This window comes from Emydura macquarii, unplaced genomic scaffold, assembly GCF_026122565.2.
Source record: "Emydura macquarii macquarii isolate MOO-44397 ecotype Brisbane River unplaced genomic scaffold, CSIRO-AGI_Emac_v2 contig_3108, whole genome shotgun sequence".
Taxonomy (NCBI): Eukaryota; Metazoa; Chordata; order Testudines; family Chelidae; genus Emydura; species Emydura macquarii.
In genome coordinates this window covers 2,295,973-2,317,021 of record NW_027133245.1, presented here as the reverse complement: position 1 = coordinate 2,317,021, position 21,049 = coordinate 2,295,973, and the positions used below count along the sequence as shown (strand labels likewise).

The 21,049-nt window shown below is 37.6% G+C and overlaps 1 protein-coding gene across 6 annotated transcripts in view; it reads left to right on the top strand.

Moving 5' to 3' along the window:
- The window catches only part of SGCZ (sarcoglycan zeta), a 764,963-nt gene that overhangs the window by 635,085 nt on the left and 108,829 nt on the right, over positions 1 to 21,049 (top strand). For all 6 annotated transcript variants that reach the window (XM_067530568.1, XM_067530570.1, XM_067530571.1 and 3 more), the window contains one exon: positions 18,221 to 18,308. In XM_067530568.1, the coding sequence (XP_067386669.1) occupies positions 18,221 to 18,308 (88 nt within the window). The remainder of the gene's footprint in view (positions 1 to 18,220; positions 18,309 to 21,049) is intronic.

The following is a 21,049-nucleotide window of genomic DNA, read 5'->3' as shown; positions in this document are numbered from 1 at the left end:
TTTCTAAGTTCAGCCATTTTTTAGTTTTCTTTACACAGAAACTGGTGGTCAAAATATGAAATGTTGTATTTTTTCCCATTGACTTGTAACTTAAAAATAGATGATAAATTTGCTCCATTTTTAATTTGCCCCAGAGTATGTGTGTGTGTGTTGTGAGACCAGATATTTAAATTTCTGCCCCACAAGAAACATTTGTGACAGATTATTAATAAAGTTCTAATTAAATCTTAACAGAGTTATAATGGAAGCTTAAATATAGTAGTTGCTAATGACAACTACTGTAATATTCAGAAAGAAAGATGTTTGATCACCCTGTCCTCTCATTAGATTTTGACCAGATGCCAAGGACTTTACAAGGAGTAAAAAAACTCCATATGGATACTTCACCAATGACACAGCAGTTGTAGGCACTGTACAGCAAATTTTCCAAAGCAGACTCTGAAAACTTGGATTTTAGTGCACAAACTACATATGCACATGCAAATTCAATGTGTGTGTGTGTTTAAAAACACAAAAAACTGTGAATAATATTGTAGGCTGGAATGAGGCCCCTTTAAAAGTTTGACCCTATGAAAGCTGATAGTAAAATGCATTCATCTGGGTTGGTTTTTTTACTTGAGGGTTCCCATTTGGCACTGTAATCTTGTAACTTAAAAAAAACAGTCTGAGTTCTTAGAACTGCAATAATTCTAGATTTTTTTGGGGAGGGGAGAACTCTTATGTTATGAGTTCTAATGACTAAAGGAACAATCTCTTGTTGGGGATTTCCTAAGCAAGTCTACACTGAATATAGGCAGTAGAAAGCTATAAGCCACAGAGCTGTATTTGGTGAAGTTGCTAAGGTTGTGTGTACACTTGGAGCTAGGTGAGTGGCAGCATGAACTAGCCACCCCAAGTATGGATCTCTGGGGCATGAGAGGTTTTGTACTGAGGATGAGTTTCCCATGCTGATAATGCCTGTGCTACCCCAGTGGCTGTGTGTTATTTTTAGCATGCTAGCTTAATGAGAGCTACCACTTATGTCTATTCAAGCTGGGAATCACCCGCCCTCACCCCCAGCTCCCAGTGTTAGATGTAGCCCAAGAATGAAAGTAAGAGAATTTCTTCAAATATCTGTACCTGAGACTTCCTTAAATATTATGTACTAAAGAGTTAGATAGTTACTAAAGCAGAATTAAATAATTAGCAGTTAGACAGTAGAAGAAAAAGAGACATCCCTCATAATTTAATTTGTAAAAGATCTACAGTATTCAAAGTTTGCAATTATCTGCAACTAAATAGTAGCGGCTAATGCCATAGTCACTGAAAAATAATATTCACCCCTCAAGGGACATGTCTTGTCTCTCTCCCTGAACTATAATTCTTTCTGTAGAATATTAGTTCCTTTATTTTGACCTTCTGAACAAGGCTGATGACTTTTCTTTATCTGTGACTGGCAAGTCTCATGGCAAATTGCCTTTCTATTAGAAAATGTATTGAACCACTGAGTCATGTCCTAGAGTAAAGGTGGTGCTGAATATCTCTTCTCCACAGATGACAAATTTTAGAGGAAAACTATTTAACAAATTTTGAGCTCAGATACCAGCCAAGTTTGTGTCATACTGATGGCTAAGCTGCTTATTAACGATTTTACAAGGTTAAAGAATGTGCAGAAGAAACAGTATGAGTACATTCTTTCCAGACTCACTTATGATTGTTGGTTTGTCAGAACTGTGGGTGACAGTCTGATGTGTGGAGGGGATTTCATTTTTGCAACTTTGGGTATTCCTTTTCCTCCTACTTTATACAACATATTGCAATTTTCATGTTGATGCTTCAAGTCTGACAAAGCAAATAAATTAGCAAAAGATACATACTGATTTTATTTTTATGAAAGGAACAAAGCAACGGCATTTCCAGAGCTAAATCCATATTCTTGATGGTCAAGGGTAAAATTGGATGATGAGATATCTGCCATTGTTTAGGAAAAATGAAAAACTCCTAGGTCCTATGCTGTCATGATCCAGACAGATACATTCTGGAGATGCAGGAAAAATTTACAATTTATCCCTTGACCAAGAGATGATTTACTAATTTACCTTTCAGGTTATTATGATGTATTATTTGTTTTACAATAGCACCAACAGGTCTCATTTAAGTACCTTAAACTTATCAAGGCCCCATTGCACCAGGTGTTATACAAACATAGTCCCTGCCTCAGACTACAATTGTGGTTCATGAAAACATGCAAGAATTGGATGAAATACGCATGTGTGTGGTTATAGCAGAAGGGAGAGCAACAACAATATGAACACATTTTCACATTTAAATGGGGCTGTTCACAGTTAATGGGAAATATGTGCACTTCTTATTTAATACTGGAACAATAGATAGAACCAGCATTACAGAAAGCTTTGCCAAGGTGCTGAAATAATCAAGATGTAACAATAATTGTTTCTTCAAGGCTTGTGAGCCAAACCACGAAAAGGAGTGTTATGGGGAAGCCTCAGCATTGTAGAAACAAATATAATAATGTATAGCTAACAAAATTTGGACAGAACAATATCCAGTTTGTTGTTCGAGTAACTTTAGTAGAACTACTTAAATCATATATGATTTTGTCTTAATCTGGCCATGATTAGAGTTTATAAAAAACTTTCCCAGTATGCAGACTATCCAATAATCTGTGTACAGGGTTTGGTCTTCTGAAGCAGCTGGTACTGGTTACAGTTTAGCATACTGGACTAGATGAGCCCCAGGTCTGATCAAGTTTATCAGTGTCTATGTAACTCTGGTCTATCCCATGAAGGGCTTTGAAAATTCAGACTGAAACTTTGAATTTGAGTCAGCAAAGGGAGAGAGGCAGTGGACTGTTGCACTCTTGGCAGCATATGTTGCTGTTTTCTGCACCAGTTGGAGCCTATAAAGATTATGGTTTCAGTTCCGTTTATCATACATTGTAGTAGTCAAGACTGTAGGTCATGAATCACCATAACCAAGTCTGAATCTGGCAGGATGGGGTCTGGTCTCCCAGCCAGTCAAATATAAAAAAAAAGGCACAATATAGCTATTTGGACATCCAGAAACAGGGAAGAAGCCAGGTGAATATTGAGGCTGCAGCCCATATTAGCAATCTAAAGGCATACACCCTCCATTTGGGGTAGTATTATGGAAGTGGTAGATGAATAAGAACAATGGTATTAGCAGAGTTGAGCCAAATTATAGACAACAAAGTCAGATTATAACTAAATTTGGAAATTTTGTATTCAGATAAGCATTCATAAATTTAAATAAGAAGTTTGCTCATCTATCTTGATAGCTATCTATATGAGTCTGTAGAGCTGGTCAGAAATTTTCTGATGGAAAATATTCTTTGTGCAAAATGGAAGTTTTCACATGGAAAATTTCAATTTTGCTGAAAAGTTATTAATTTTTGCCATCAGGAAAAACAAAATGATGGCTCCCTAGATCCCTGCCTGGAGGGCTGCCAAGGCTGAGGGCACTGGCTCTGTGCCACACTGGATCTCCGCCTTCCCCCCACAGCTGCAGGGTTGGAGAGGATGAACTTCTGGGCTCTCTGAGGCAGCCAGGCTGAAAGAGGCTAGTCAGTTTCATTTTCTGTCTGGGTGCCTGCAGGGAGAAAGTGAAACTGACAAGAGCCTTCCAACCAGGCAACCAGGAAGCAGAAGAATTCCATTTAAGTTCAGTCATAACAGAAATTTTATGGAAATCCTATCCTGAGAAAATGTTGGCACGTTTGACTTTTCATCCTGGTTCAAAAGGAAAAGTTTTCAAAACTGCAAAATTCTTCATGGGAAGGGATTTCCATTTTCTGGCCAAGTCTGTTAGTTTCCCTATTAGAGATATGACTTTAGTATAGATCCCAAGTATATGGGATAAATAAATAAATAGGTTGAAATCTTGGCAAGAGAAAAAGTGAAATATAATCTGAACCCAAATTCTGCCATCACTTGCTCACTTCAATTCCGTGACAGTTTGGAGTTTCCCTCTCCTGTATATTCACCAGTGCTTTGTGCACTGAAGTTTTAAATATTCAAGTTTTAATTAGCTTTTTCTTCCAGCCAATGAGTCTAAAATAAATATAATTAAAAACCAGTGGTCAAGTCCCCCCCTGGGCAGAAGGGAGGGGGTATAACACTTAAATAAGTATATTTGTGTTAATTTTTGTAAATTTGCTTGTGATCTTTTTACCCTCTGACTGTATTTATTTATAGTTGTCTGTAAAATATTCTAGATCTTAACTAAAAAATCCAACCAGAAACATATCCCAAATCCAGGTTTACTGTATATCATGACTTAGTCTCTCTCTCACGCACACACAAACACAGAAAGGCCAGTCTCCAGCATTGTAAAACAACTACGTTCTGAACTGTTCAGCTAATCCTTTGGTTCAACTTGCTCCTCTGACATGTGGTCCATACCTGACATGCACAAATACAAAGAAAAGTTGTTCAGAAAGAGACCACAGTGCACTGATCTGGGTCTGAATCTTGTCTTATACTGTCAAGACCTCCTTTGGCTCCTACACTTGTCATAATTTGAATTTTCTGGAGGTTTTGTAGCTCAGTGATCCAGAATTGTATTTGCTTTATGTCATAGCTATGGAGAGAACTCTGGGTAGATCAGAAGCTTTCTGCAAGTTCACTGCAGCTTTGCTGCATTTCATGTTGGGATGTTTAAATTTAAAGTTCTGTGGAAGTTTTGTTTGATGTTTGAATCAGTTCCAGAAATCCAGGTCTATTTGCTATTTGAATAGGCTGCAACTATTGTATCATTAAGTTTCTCTGTGCAAAACTAACTGCTGCCATAATACAAATTTCATGGTACATTACACTAGAAAGTAAAACAAGAAGGTTATTTTTGTCTAGAGGTTATAACACAGATCACCATGTGGCTTTATTATCACATGTGGCTCTCCAGGGCCCAGCATGAATGTCTCATGGAGTCCAGAGCTTTGGTCAGAGTTCCTCCCAGGATAGTGTTGTACTCTGATACATGAAAGGATTCCTGATAAATGCACTGGAGATGCCAAGATTTCTCCCTGCCCCTCCAAGCAGCCAGAAGTGAGGTGTGGATGAAGGGATGGGAAATAGAAATAAAGGAGAGAGAACCTTTTCAGGAGATGAGACAAGGTGTAGCAGGGAGAGGATATATTTTTGTAACTTACAATGATCATGTTACAATATCTTGTTATCGCGTTGCAGTGCTTTCCTCATGGTGTTGTATGGTAAGAACATAACCTAACGTTGACTGGAGAAAGGGATAATTAGGCTATGAGCATGGTTTTCATATTCTAGCCTTTCTTAGCATTTATGGGGATTTAAATTATCCATGCAGGAAGGGAATAAAACTGAGGGGAAACCTTTAGCTGTTTGGCACCCAGAGGGTGGGGGGAGTGGTAGATACCCTGGAAGGTAGGAATAGGATACAGAGTGACCTAAACAAACTGGAGGATTGGGCCAAAAGAAATCTAATGAGGTTCAACAAAGAAAAGTGCAGAGTCCTCCACTTAGGTAGGAAGAATCCCATGCACAGCTATAGACTGGGGACCGACGAGCTAGGCAGCAGTTCTGCAGAAAAGGACCTGGAGGTAACAGTGGATAAAAAGCTGGATATGAGTCAGCAGTGTGCCCTGGTTGTCAAGAAGGCTAATAGCATATTGGGCTGCATTAGGAGGGGCATTACCAGCAGGACGCGGGAAGTGATTATTCCTCTCTATTCGGCATTTAGAATATTGTGTCCAGTTTTGGGCCCCCCACTACAAAAAGGATGTGGACAAGTTGGAGAAAGTACAGCGGAGGGCAACAAAAATTATTAGGGGGCTGGAGCACAGGACTTATGAGGAAAGGCTGAGGGAACTGGGCTTGTTTAGTCTGCAAAAGAGAAGAATGAGGGGGGATTTGATATCGGCCTTTAACTACCTGAAAGGGGGTTCCAGGGAGGATGGGGTTAGGCTGTTCTCGGTGGTGGCAGATGACAGAACAAGGAGCAACGGTCTCAAGTTGCAGGGCTGGAGGTCTAGGTTGGACATTAGGAAAAAGTTTTTCACTAGGAGGGTGGTAAAGCACTGGAATGGGTTACCTGGAGAAGTGGTAGAATCTCCATCTTTAGAGGTTTTTAAGCTGAGGCTTGACAAAGCCCTGGCTGGGATGATATAGCTGAAGTTAGTCCTGCTTTGAGCAGGGGGTTGGACTAGATGACCTCCTGAGGTCCCTTCCAACTCTAATATTCTATGTTTCTATTCTAAATGAGAAAAGAGGCAAAGAAAACTAGAAGAAAGTGGTCCCTTGAGCAACTTCAGGGAAGGAGCTACCTGCTGACTGGTTGATTCCAGGCCAACTGACTCTTTCACAAAGACCAAGTCCTGTAAGGTACAGAGTATCCTTAACTCCCATTAAAGTCAGTGAGTTGAGGCGCTTATTACCTTGCAAGCGGGGGGTCTTAAAAGCTGCCCAGAGACAGACTGATGCAGATCCTAATTGCTGGAACTGTCTTTGCAAATATGAAGGTGTGATGTGGAAGGAGAAAGGGGATTAGGAGCTAACCCAACAAGAGCAACTAACTCTTACAGTACATGCATCTGTACCAATGTCGTTTAATGCATTAGCTAGCTAAATGTTTTGTCTCTCTTACTCTATTAATTGAGATTCATCGGTTTGCCCTGTGTTTCAATATCAAATCATTTGTGCAATCATTGGTAGGTTGTTTTTTTGCTAATAATGTGGTCCTCATCTTCAAAGTTCACTATATAAAGATCAAGTTCAAGTCATATAAAGGAACTCTTTGTTCCTTCCTCAACTGATCTGGAAAACTAAGTAAAAGTTGCATCTCTCTGAAAATCTGTTTCTACATATGAACATGAGATAGCCTTAATAAGTGTATTTTACAGGTCAAATAATAAAAATTGACTCACTTAACTAGTGTGTTTATCTAAAAATGTCAATGAACTGATGTTTCTGCTTCCTATGCAATTGGTGATAATTACATAGATAATCAGCCTGGCCAGAGGGGAATGAATGAATTTACCTAGGGTTGATTTGAATACTTATCCAAACCTCTTGAGTCTGCAAAGTTGGTGTGAAAAAGGAAAATAATTTTGAATAACAATTAACCGGACTACTTTAGAGTTCAAGAATATTCCCTTTGGGAAAAAGTTCAAGGTGTTCCTTATTGTTTGTTTTAAAATCTAAAGTTGAGCTAAGCCAGATTTATACAGTGATGCAATAATTAATCAGAAGTAAGATTTTCTGCAGAAAAAACAATGAGACTCACACTGTCTGGAATGGCTCACGAGTGTGAAAACCAACCTCAGGACAGACTACCAAAAATCAGGGCAGAAACGCAAAACTGGTTGTGTATTTTATAATTAGATTTTACCAACCCAATAACAAGTGTGAACTCCTAAAGCAGTCTTACTATGGAGTCACAGAGAGTTCCCTGGGGCATTCCAAGTCTATCTTGCCACTGTCTTGCAAGCTGGACTATGTGATAATCACTTTACACCAAAAATCACAACAACATTCAGGTTACTCTTAGTCCCAAAGGACTAGTCACTTACCACAGGTCAACTGTACTCAGATCTCAAACCGAAGACAACACCCATATCCAAACCTGTAATAAATTATCTAAAGATTTATAAAGTAGAAAAAGGAACGAGAGTTGTTTAAAAGGTTAAAAAAGGAAACATACACACACACATGAGATTTACAGCCTTAAATGTAAAAAGGTAATATAAATTTCTATAATAAGCAGCTCTGTAGGTCCTTTATGGCTGAGCCATGAGAAGCAGCATGGGGATCTCTTGCTTATGTTTAGGAATCTTTGCCCCTCAGAGTCCAGACAGCATAAAGAGAACCCAATTCCTTCTGGTGTGTGATTTTTATCCCCCTCTCCCTGGAATCCAAGCTGATGCAATGTGTACTTCTGCACATAACCTTTTCATGTGTGGGTGCTGGGGGAGCGGGCAGGGGTCTAGTGACAGCCTTTGGTTCCCAGTGGCCCATTTGGATATAGTAGTCCTTCCTGATGGGCAGGAGATAACACCTTCTGCAGGAATCCGGCATTTTGCATTAGGTGAAGGGTCCCCCCCCCCACCCCCATTTGGTGAGTTAGAGAGTTTCAGAACAAACATTTTACAATTATAGAGTAAACATTTAAGTATTACCTTATAGCATGGGACACAGATACTATAAGTAAGATTAGTACATGCAGCACCCTACTAGCATTCCATAAAATCTAAACACATTCATATAACATTAATATCTATTTTAACTATACTAACTCACAGGTGAGCGAGACTGGTTTCCAGCTATGCATTTGTCAGTGTTCAGTGAGACCTGGGGCTTTGACATGAGCTGGGACTGGGTCAGCCAGCGTCACCTAGATACCTAAATAAGTGGACTAATTCCTCCTCAACATTTATTTAGGTCCTAACTTTAGGCACCAGAGGAGGAAAAATTTGGGCAAAGTATCTATTTTAATCAAGTGACCACGCCAACAGTGCTGAAATGAAGCACACAGTGCAACATACAAGCTAGGGTGTACATGATCCACCACCTCTATTAGAGTCAGAATTGCACAGCTGCATTTCTTAGGTCTTATACTGCTGACAACTACTGTAAAGTCTCCATTAGCTCTAGTGTTATGGGCCATTATTTTGGAAACAGAAGTATGAGTTGCAGTGAAATTTCAAGTGGTCCTAATTTGCAGCAGAGGCGCAAATCTGAAGATCTAACTGTGTTAACTTTGTTAATATATTTATTAAAGGCAGAGTGAACCCCAGTAGTTAACGTTAACATTGTATATCACTTTCCATTATAACCTTCTTATTTCAGTGGCTTAAAACTCTGCTAGCCTTGAACTATTTGTGGTGAAATTTTCTATGCTTGGGAGTAGTTCTTCAACTTGTGTAAATTATCATACGCTCTCTGACATCTCTGACTTATGATAAGTTATATCAGTTTAGGATCTACCCTTTGGTGTCGGCCTCTGGAATTGTTAGTTTATTTTAAGTTTAAGAAAAAATGATGCACCAAAGTTTCTTCAAAACAATGCCTCTTGATTTCTTTCAACCCACTAGTTCATCTCTGAACTTTAAAAGTTCACTTTCTTCAGTAAGTTTATGTGAAGACGAAGCCTTTTAGTCACCATGCTCTGCTAAGACAGTTAAAAGTCTGCAGGCCTCAATAAGTCTTGGGAAATTCCTTTAATCTGGCTGGTTCTTCTAAAGACTTGAAACAATCTCTATGTGACAGATGTGAGCATTTTACAGTGAGTACGTTATTCCTGATGTTTTTATTGTTGGGAGGGGGAAGAAGGTTGTGAGATTGTGTTTAAGGGGAATCTTTACCCTAGTACCAGGGAATACAATCTGTTCTAAGTGAAACCAGTGTTATAAATGTATGTATATATGTAATAAGTAATGTATATATGTAATAAGGATATATAGTGACCATTAGAAACCTTTCACAGCTCATGAACTTCACAGGAGATCTTGAAAGAATGAGTCTTTGCAGTAGTAAGGACTAATCTGATGCCCACTGAAGTAAGTTGGAGTTTGGCACTGGATCAGGACCCAAGTGCATTAACCCAAATGTATGGGAACGATGGAGGGAAAGGCTGTTTCATGTGTGGCAGTACTGTGTGTGTGTTTCTGATGGAGGGAGTGTTGAAGGGGCAAAATTCCTTGCTCTGCTTCCTTTCCTGTGTTTTACAAAAGCTACTCAGTTTTTACCAATTGTCACCCGAATTTTGGACTACTCAAGTGCATGAAAATACAGAATATATTAAGTAAATCCAACCTATTGATGTGTGTGTTAATAATAAATTAGTGTAAGTGTAAATATGAGGCTATCTGTTAAGATAAAGCCAGATGGAAGATATGCATGTGTGTGTACTATTGTCAATCGCATGCCCATCACATTACCAGCTTTAGAGAGAGAGTGGATAGTTATCAGCATTCAAAGCAAATACGATTAATGAACTATTTTTCATGTTAATATGGGTCAAAAATGAAAAACTGTGTCCAAGTGCATTTCAGAACATAAGAGTATTTTTAAAGAAAACAAAGACTGGAGCGTGAGGTTGAATGTTTGCACTGCAAATGTGCCATGGAAGTCGACACCCAGGCTGACTGGACTAAAGAACATTTGGAAAGCAAATTATACTTAAGGCTGAAAGAAGAAAGTGAAAATAAAAGCAAACATACATTGAGAGCAGCTTTGACACTGCACAACAGTAAAGTAGAGATCAGCATTATGTAGTAAGCTAATTTGTCCATGCCCTATGCTTTTTCAGGCTTTGCTGATGGTCCTTTGGGGGATTTTGTGCTAAACTTTAAGCTGGCTGCAAAATCCCTGCCAAATTTAATCAATCTGTCCAAGAAATATTTGGAGGAGAATGATGTTGACCTGAACAACAACATTAAAGAGAGATTGACTGGGAATGTGGTTAGATGGTATTTGGTTTTTTTTTTTTTTTTGGATGAATCACCAGTTGTTCTCGATCAACCTGCAGTGGCAAGTTTTGTGTTTTTGTGTTTTGGGTTGTTTTTTTTTTTTTAACTCTGTTGTGGAGAAGCCTGTACTTATTTTGGCAGATTTGGAGATAGTAATTTTAGCAAATAGTCACAATTGCATCCCGGTGTCAGTAAAACTATGTAAAGATGAATTTACTTGGCAGGATATGGCAGCAGTGAATTCTGGCTGAGCCTCTTACTGGGCAAACTTCACACACAATGTAATGCTGAATGAAAAATCTGAACTGTTTCATTTGTCTTGCCCAGCTCATCTATTTCACATTACAATGGGTATTTCTAAAAATGGTTAATTTAAAGATCATCATAACTGAAGTTGGTGAGGTTTTCAAGCATTCCAGTAAAATGAAAAACATGTTCAGGATAACTGTGAAGAGATCAAATTGGAATGCTCCCTTCCTAATGTTGTTGTACCAACAAGATGGTTAAGTTGCACAGAGTATTCAGAAGGTATGGGATATCCTAACACAGCTTCTAGATCGCAAAAGATGAAATGCTGAACACTCAAGCAGCTATCAAAGAAACTAGGTCAATCCAAAACTCAAATTTCTGATTGAAACCCTTTGGCCATCATATGAAGTGCAGGAAAAATTGGAATCTGGTTCCACAACAGACACTGTTATCTAACACATTCTGGACAGCAATGTCCCTGCAGAATTTTGTCACAAAATCACATTGGGGGAGAGCCCAGGGAAAAAAAAAAAAGCAATCTTTTCATAGCCATTTTGCCAGTTAGTGAGCAGTTTATACTCAGAAAGGCTTTCCAGAGTTTTCAGAGAGGTGTCAAAGAAGTGGGAAGCTACTGTCCCCTGAAACTTTCACCTGTGAATCCTAATTCTGGAAAGTCATTGTGCTTGTTTGACCTTCATTGCAAAGGAACAGGCTGTACTGATAAAGATTTAAAGATTATTGTTGTATAATTTTTCCCTTTGTGACTCCTAAGGAGGAAAGGGAGAAACTGGAAAGCGAATTCCATGCATACATGACAATGTCTTTTCCAGACAATGGCAACATCACTGAATTTGAATTTTGGAAAATCCACTGCAGCAACTTCCCAAATTTGAGCCATGCTACTTCTCACCTCCTGGTGCCCGACCTGACTCAGCTGATGCAGTGAGAATATTTTTCTAAACTCAGCTAACTCCAAAACTTCAGGAGAACAAGCTTTGGAAAAGACACTTTTTAAACTGCTGCAAGCGTATGTTACCTTAGACTTTTGAAATTTACATAGAATCCCCTTATGTCAAATGTAAGTCAACAATAGTAAACTGTTTATTAAGAAGAGACATTTCCTTTTTAATAGGGATTAGAGAGAATGGTTTCAAAAACTCAGAGGTAGTGCACAGTGTGTTTGAGTTCAATTTAAGTTGAAAAGTGAACCATATTAAATTCTGTTTGTTATAATATCTTGAGGCTCCAGTTGGTTCAAGTATCCATTTAGTGATGCTATGTATTATGCAGCTAAATACAGTTCATGCATAAACCACCACAGCATTAAACTGCTTCTCTCTTCAATATTCTTACTTTTTTCTATTTGTTGCTTTTATAATGCCCACCTGTTCCCTGATATTTTCCCAGAAAACTGAATTTAATTTTCACACTAATTTTCAGCCATTTTTAAATTTTTGTAATAAACAGTGATGAGTCCCAGGATTTTTTCAGCAAAATAAAAACTGAAAACAAAGGGCCTTGTTTACCAGTGGTCCAGTCCACTCTAAAATTCACCAGACGTGAGAAATTTCTAGTCTGTCAGACTATTTGTAAATGCCATAAAGTTTTTCCAAACCTGACAGACCATTCTATTCTAACCTGACAGACTATTCTATTCTAACTATTCTATTCAGACTATTCTAATATTTCTAACTAGACAAATGAAGAACTTCAAAAACATGTATCCTGATTCTAGATTTTGTTAACAGCTCATGAATAAATCCAATATTTTAGGCCATAAGAATGAGACATGCTTCAAAAAAGTGTTCTATTTGCTGTGTTATTTATCCCATAATTTTTCAGCTCTCCTATGTCAAATTGCTAGTCTAATTTGCCTCAGAGTTGGTCAAACATTTCTGCTGTGCAGAGTCAATGTTGGAAATAGGCCTTTCCTGAGGTACAGGGTGGGGGTTCTTTCTGCTCATAACATTAACTGTGAAAAGATGGGTTCATTGTGCTATCAAGTAACTGGAGCTGCAGGAGAGTGTTTAAAATTAAGAAACTCCAAAACCCTCCTGTTCTATACACTGAAACTTTGGGGTTTTTTTTTAAGATAGTCTAGCTTTCCGATCATACTGTCATCATTTTAATAATATTCAGCTAGTACGCAGGAACATCAGCCAGCAAAGATTACAAAATACTCTTGGAAGAACATTAATTTTAATTAAGTTCATATTGCCCCACAGGGAAAGATAAAGGAATTCTAATTTTCCTCAGTATTCCTTTTTGTATTTATAACTAGATTAAAATTTAATGAAGCCCTTTTAAGTTATTTCTGTGTGTACCTAAATAGGTTCACCTGTCTCCTGCCTAGGTGATATTCCAGTTGCAAAATTGATCCAGGTAACTACGTGATTACAATGGCATCAGATACTATGTCTAGTTTGTCTTTAATATATTACACTAAAATCACCAAGATCCAAAATTTCAGGGATTATAGTTTGTGGTCTATAATCTTCAGCACACTTCAACTTCTTAAACTCCTCCTCACTGCCCCCTATAATCCCTTTGGTTTTATTATTTAATGTTACTATCGTTAAAGGCTCTAAGCAAATACTAAAGGTGAGAAGGGGCATTTCTATCATGTTCCTTTTAAATAATTGCAATATGGACTCTGATACGGTCTCAACATCCCTATACCAAATTTCTTCCAAATGCCAAATTTGACCTAGTGTTGCAGAAAGAAGAAATCAAAGTACTCTCAGCTGACGATAGATCTATCTTTCATCAAGTATGTTCTATATAAGAGTTCACGTATGACTCTGTGAAGAAGTTGGTGCAGAATTAGTGACATCAAAGACATTTCCATGGTAATGGTTTTGTATTAGAAGTTCAGGATTATGACATCACTACAGGCTCCAGAGCAGAAATAAGGATTGAGGTGAAAAGTACTTACATTGACCCAAATACCTTCATGAACTATTGGGGGAAATGCAAGAGGTTATTGGTTACATCTCATAAACCCAGTTTCTTTTTGCATGATATATTCTGTTTTTGCAAGTTTATCCCATTGTAAAGGTTTAACTTGAGGAACAGCTGCTTTTCTCAGTACACAACTTCAGTAATTTATTTCCTTAGACAGAGAGCTTTTACTTATGGTATTTGGATCCTGAAGTCATTTCCAGAGGAAATAAAAACTGTCATAATCTCAGTCTATGAAATTCAGTGTTTATATCTTTTTTTTTAAAAAAAAACAAGGTATTTGCCATGCCATCAGTGTGTTAAACACCTGAGAAACTAGTACCATCAAAAAGGGATTGGCTGCCCTATGCAATCAGAAGGTGAATACAAATGAAATCCCCATGTGAATGATTTGAGTTGTTTCACTTAAGGTGAAGAAATTACACTATAAAGCAGTCTACTTCCCTTTACATGTGAGAACAATTTCTAAACTTTCATCCATGTTTGTGGAAAATCTGAGGTAAAGTCACCCTCACTTGGGCGGTGTATATCAGAAATGGAACACTGACAGGATATCGTAGCTTTTACTTGCAGAAACGGTGAGGGCTGTGTTGCTTGCCAGGCAGAATCCAAGGCTTTTTGACACCATTTTATATGTGTAATTATTTACAATTGTACTTATCTGTCGTTTTGTGGATCAGCATCCTAGATAATGAAATGGTTAATCACATATAAGAATAGTATGTTGGGTTTAGTGTGCAGGTTGTGGGTGATGTTGGTGGCCTGTGATATACAGAAGGTCAGACTAGGTGATCTGATGGTCCCTTCTGGTCTTCAACTATATGGCCGTTGAAGAAAAACTCTATTTCTAATTAATTCTGACTTTTGAATGTATTTTCCTTATCTACAGTACTTGTCCAAACGTGAATGGATGAGGAATTTAATCTTCTGTGTTCTGCTGTATATGTTAAGTTTATTGTGACATGTTGGTTTAATTTTCTGTTGATCGAAACAGTTTTATGATCACATTTTGGTGCTAACCCCTAGCCCACTGATTCGCTCTAATAATCAAATATTCTGAAGATTATCAAATCCATTACTTTTGAGTTAAAAGGTCACAACAGAAGAAAGGCAGACATAATGATCTAGAGGTAGTGATCCTACATTACCATGTAAAAGAACTAGGTTAATTTTCATTCCTAAAACTGCTTCTCATCTCACAACTGTTTTACACTGGAGTAATTTCAGAGACTTGTACAGTCTTCTATCCACCACTTATGTCTTTGAGCTGGCTACTGTTGTATACGTTGATTCATCTGATTCTCTGTCTTCAGAGCCAATAGATAATACATTCTCTGTTAAGCACTGTGGGTGAAATCCTGGTTTCACTGACATCAAGGGGATTTTTGCCATTGACTTCAGTCAGGCCAGGATTTCATCCTAGAAGTGCATATAGAAGACATGCATTGTAGCAGGGGGAGATAGCTGAGCAAGCCTGTAGATGGGAGCCACCTGAGCAAACTGGCCTGGAAGGAAGGAATTAGGAACAGATGTAGAACCTGGGAGGGCTATAAAAGCTCCCGGGAAGATGATGCTGGAAGGAAGGGAGGGGTAAGTAGCCAGAGAGGGAGAAGCTACAGCCAGGGAAGGCTGCACACCCTTTGACTAGAGGCTGAATCTGTAAGACCCTGCGACTGGTAAGAACTGGCTATATAGAAGGTGGTGGGTTGTAAATAAAGTGCACTGGTGGAGCATGAAGCCATTATCTGGAAGTGGTTTGTGGGGACCAAGGGCAGCAAAAGAGTCAGGCACAAACCGCTATATGCATGAATTAAGAATACAGATGTATTGTCCTTTGTCCTCTACATGGGAAAACAAGTTCTTGGAGTTGACACCAGAGATGTAAGGAAGGTGGTAGAAACTAAGGACAGCCTTGTTCCACCTATCTTTATGTGAAACTGTAGTTAAGAGTTTCTACCCAAGGTCTTCACTTACAATCAGAGCACTAGTGTAACGAACCTGAGGAGCAGAAAGCATTTGATAATCAAAATAGTTATTCTAAGTATGAAAAGAAAACAAAAACCCTTCAAATGAGAATGTGAAGACCACTGAGAAATTTAAGCAGTCAAATAGCTACCTAAGGTCAATAAATTACTGAATCCAAAGATTTAGTTCAGCTAGCAAAGATAGATATGATAATAGCCTCTCTTGATAAGGATATGGTTATTCTCAGAGAGAAGGATCTCTCTCACAAAGATCGACTAGCCAGCAAAATAAAAGGCTCTTTAAAGATACATTTTGAAGTTTCAGCTGTGTATTATAACCTCTTTTGCCAAAGAGCCAGTTGCCTGTTAATGATCTTCAAAAATCCATAAGGGACATGAAAATCAAATCAGTGCTGAGAAAAATATCCATTGCAGCTGCTTTTGTTGCCGATGCATCCCTTGATATGATCATATTCTCAGCTCAAATGTTTGCTCTGAACACAGTGTCTCAGATAGTTATGGCTCTGCACCTGAAAAGAAAATAGACAAGCCAAGCAGCACCTTTGTGAAAGTTGTTTGTCAGGGCATTACATAGGGTTCAGGGAAAGAGAAAACATACACTTACTATCTTGGAAACTAGGTCAAAATATCAGACCTACCTACAGACAGAGTACCATTTTAGGGTTAAATATCACTGGAAACACAATCCAGAAGAGTTTTTTATTATAGAAGTTAGTCCTGTACCAGAAGAAAAGGGCAAGTGGAGGAGGAATGCAAGATTGAAGTACAGCGGCAATTCACCAGTCAATGAAAATCAGGCCAACTGTGGCTTCCTTAGTTCTTTCCCCCATCTTCCCAGCAAGCGTGGGGAGTAAATGGGGAGGAGATGATCTCTCTTTCTAGAAAAGTTTGACCACAGGCAACTGGTTTTTTTTGTTTGTTTGTTTGGTGGGTTTTGGGGTTTTTTTTGTTTGTTTTCTTTTTCTCAGAATAAGAACCCATGATCATGGTCTCAATGACTTACCAATTATTTTCATTCATCAACTAGATATGCAGTTCAGTCAATTCACCCTTCATACCAAAGCAGCAGCTCATAATCAAATGCTAACAACCCCATACCTCAATCTATACCTCAATAGGTCTTCAAAAGCTGGATGAGACAAATGGGCCCTAAGGTATGCCCTGGAAATTGCAAATTCAGGCTGTATTGGACCAGGGGTTGAATGAGAGCACTCCAGAAGCCTGGGAACTTCAGAGAGATTGTCTTGCCTGCTCTCTATTTTATCAACTCTCTTTTCTATCAAGAAGGGATCTAGTATCAATGGCTCAGCTGATTACAATGGTGACAGTGTTTCACAGGGAGAGAGGTGATCTGTTAGGTAGGTGGGTCCCGGATAATTTAAAGCTTATTAGGTCAAAACCTGATCTTGCCACATGCACAATCAAAGCTTTCGCCAAATAAATTCATATAAATTAAAATAAATTATGGAACTGAATGGCTCATGGAATTGGTTATTTGATGCAAAAATGTTACTTTAGTCACAGTTCTATGTAAGTAGTATCTGAAGGTTGTTAATAGAGCTGGGCAGAGGATGGAAGTTCTGCTTCATGAAGAATTTCAAAATTTGGCTTAGTTCAGAATCAGAGCAAAAACTGAATTTCTGAAATTTTCAATTTTTTCAGTTTTTTTAATTTTGTATTCTAAAGTTTAAAAAACAAAAGCCATTTCAAAACAAAATCAAAATATTTCATTCTAAAAATGTTGAAATGGGATGTTTCAACATCATTGTAACTTTTTCCCCCAATTTTCTTCGAATTAAAATCTGCAATAATGGACCCAATTTCATAAAATTTCTGTTTCAATGGAATATGTTCCAACAGAACAGTTCTGTTCTGACATAATATGGTTTTGTCAGTTTTTCCAACCAGCTCTAGTTGTTAATGTATCATCTCATGACAGTTCAGTGTAATAGACAAATACAATAATAATCTCAGTCTGTTGAGTACATCACTGTTAATCTTGTTAGTAAACCCAATAAATACTCTCTGAAGACTCTGTTGGTCTACATTAAAATAGTACAATGTGATTTGTTAAATTGATGATTTCCTCTGTAAACTTTCTATGCTTCTGTTTTCATCAATTTGGAAATACAAATAACACTTTCTCCTCCAAAGGCTTAAAATCATTAATAATAGTAAAGTAAGGTTATTATAATGTTTGTTTATGATCCTAAGAGTACTGCATAGAGAACACATGGTTTATATTATATAGAAAAGGTTAAGATAAAATGCAATAATTAGTTACTTTTTGTTCATAATTTGTATCATCCAAATGTGATCCTTAGGGAATAAAACATAATTTCTGGAGAATAATTTCAATTCTGATATCTAAAAATAGAGGTTATGCAGTAAACTTTTCATTTTTAAGATTTCTGTCCTTGTGTATATGTAAAATATTTTACATGAATTGGTGATATAAAATAAGAATCTAGTATTTTGGCAAGACCCTATCATCAGATATGTGTGTTTTACAGTTCTAACTGAAGTCTGTATCTTTCTCTCATTTGCTTGTCTTATACATGTTTCCCAGGATAGCCCACTGGTCTTACAGTCTGACAGGAATGTAACAGTGAATGCAAGAAATCACATGGGACAGTTAACTGGACAACTGACTGTAGGTGAGTGTTCTTCTCTAAAGAAGATTATATGTATTATTTTAGTCTTAGGAAAATAAGTGTCTTTATTTAGTGATGTAAAAGAAAATATTAGTGAACGGCTGTGTAAAATATTTCTTGCAAAAGCTCTGATAATCATACTTTAAGATAACATTTTATTGAGCCTGATTCAACACTCATTGAAGTCAATGGAAAGTAGAGCTAGTAAAAAAAAAATGAGAGAGAATGGCTTTTTCATTAAACACATTTTTTTTTCATATTTTTGTGTTTTGTCACAAAACAAATATTTCAGCAGATAGTTTTTTGAACAAAATGAATTTCATGTAAAGTAATTGGTTTTCTAACAAAAAGACTTCCATAACTTCAATGAGCATTGGACTGGACCCAGTAACCCTGATCCTGAATTAAGTCCTGCACAGATTGGATTGCAGAATCGAAGCAATAGAAAGTAAACAGTCTAAACCTATTTGAAATACTTTCCCAGGTAGCAAAATGTTGCCTGTGTGTATTATAAGTACACCACTGTAATGTAATCAGGAACATATTTCCAGTTTTTTAATCAAAATATATTTGATATATCTTTGTTACAATTGAAGTATAAAATATAAGATTTAAAAATTCAAAATGAAATTAAAATTCTAAGTAGTTCAATGTCATCAGCTTCCCTGTGGTATGTTTTATCTTGCTTTCCTTTTACTTTATCCTGCTTTTATTGTCTACTATTTTCTAATATTTACTATTATCGTAAGTATGATTTACTGTAAATGAAAGTATATATCTATAACTAATAAGGCTGTATATTTTAGTGGTTAGCACAGGACTAAAGGCATTCATGGCCTTCTTGAGAGTGAAGATAAAGGTCAATACTGAGGTACCCTTTAAAATAATTAGGTGTCCTAAATCGATCATTTATTAGAAGGAGAGTAAATGGATCCTGGGAGGGGAACCAAAAGTGTATTGCTTTTCCTGAAGCACTGAAAATAGTGTGTGCGTGCGCATGTGCATTTATAAAATATATTTAAATTTAAATGTAATTTTAAAGAGTCTTACACCAGGCTATGTGCCTTTTCATTGTGTTTTTCAACAGTTCCATGACTTTTTGATATTGTTGCTTTGAAAATCTCTTAATCTTATCTACCACAAATCTTGCCCTGGAGAGGGACAGTGAAAACAAAAAACCCTACAGCCTATTAGTAATTGCTATAGGTGTTAGTGTTGTTTACAATTTCAACAGACTGTTCTACTGTACAGTATGATGTAGTAAAAACATTTTCATGAAAGTAATATTTCTGTCTCTGGTTTATGACATTGATCTAATCGTAAATATTGGTGTCATTTTGTCATTTTGTCGGATAAAAGAATCTTGTGTTGTCCCGGGAAAGATATTAAAAAGGGATTTTAAAAATAAAGAACTCTTCTGTCTCATGTTATGAAACCTAAAATGTATTCAACCTTGAGAATCAACATGCTACATATTCTACAGGAAAAGGACATGTCCCAAATGACTGTTGTCATACTGTTTATAAATTAAAGAAGAAATAACACAAGCTAATGAGTAATCTTAGACTACTCCGATTGTTGTATTTATAGCTTTATAGAAGTTATTATCTGTTTCAACAAAACAGTTTCTCAGGTCCAAGGTGGAATTTAGAGAAAAAGAAATCAACCCAATAATGAGTGGTTAGGATGTCATCTTCCAAGTGAAGAACCAGGTCTGAGTCCCTGATTTTCCTGGTTCAGAACAGGGACATGAATCTAGTTCTCCCCCATGAGGTGAGTGCCCTAACCACCAAGCTGTTGAGTCAGTCTTTGTGTCTCTCAATGTCTCCTGTTGGAATTGTTCACTTTTTATAACTAATTATATATTCATTGGGCCAGAGAGAAACTTTCTTCCTTTTATTTTCATAGAAAATTCCCAAAACTCTTGTTTTTATTCCAATCCAGGACAAAAACAAGTTTTGAAAACTCAAAATTTGTCATTAAACGGAATTCTTGTTTTCTGGCCAGCCCTAGCTTCTACAAATTTTTATTGGTCAGCTTTGTTGCTTATGAAAGCAAAATTTTGCCTTTTCCCCACTTAATTGAAAGTAAAGCATATGTTACCTTTCTGCGAGGAGTTTTACATTCCTTAAGCTAACATTTAATAGGTGAAAAATAGCCATTCAGAAATATAGTCATGTCACTTCCTTCTCTCCACCCAAAAACCTACACATGTAGGTCTGTGACAGGGTATATCAGCCCCTCCCACCAGAGGGGGAACCCTCAGCTTCATCCGGGGCCAGACAGGCCCTTCCCCGTCATGCATGCTGCACGCACCCTGGCAGGAGGTGGGGCTTAAAAGCCCAGCAGAGGCCTCAGAGCAGGGCGGGACAATAGCGGAGAGAGACTCACTCCCAGAGCCTGGCAGAAGCCCTGCCATGCCCAGAGAGGCTTCAGGACAGTTGAACTGCTCAGCCCGGGTGGACTGCTGGACCCAACGCACCTAGGAAACTCTCGAACAGTGGTGTTATAGGCAGCCAGAGACCAAGCATGACACTTTGGGACCTGCATAGGATGGGAGTTGAACCAACACACACCCCCTTTCTGGGAAGCACTAGGCATCGTCACACAGTCTTAACAATTTAAAATTAGAGAGGGCATTTTTTATCCTTTTTTTGGTAGATTTGGTGGATATATGCATTTAATAGCTAAAATCCTGAGTTGGTAATTGATCGCATGTAATGCAGTGTATTAGATTATATTTA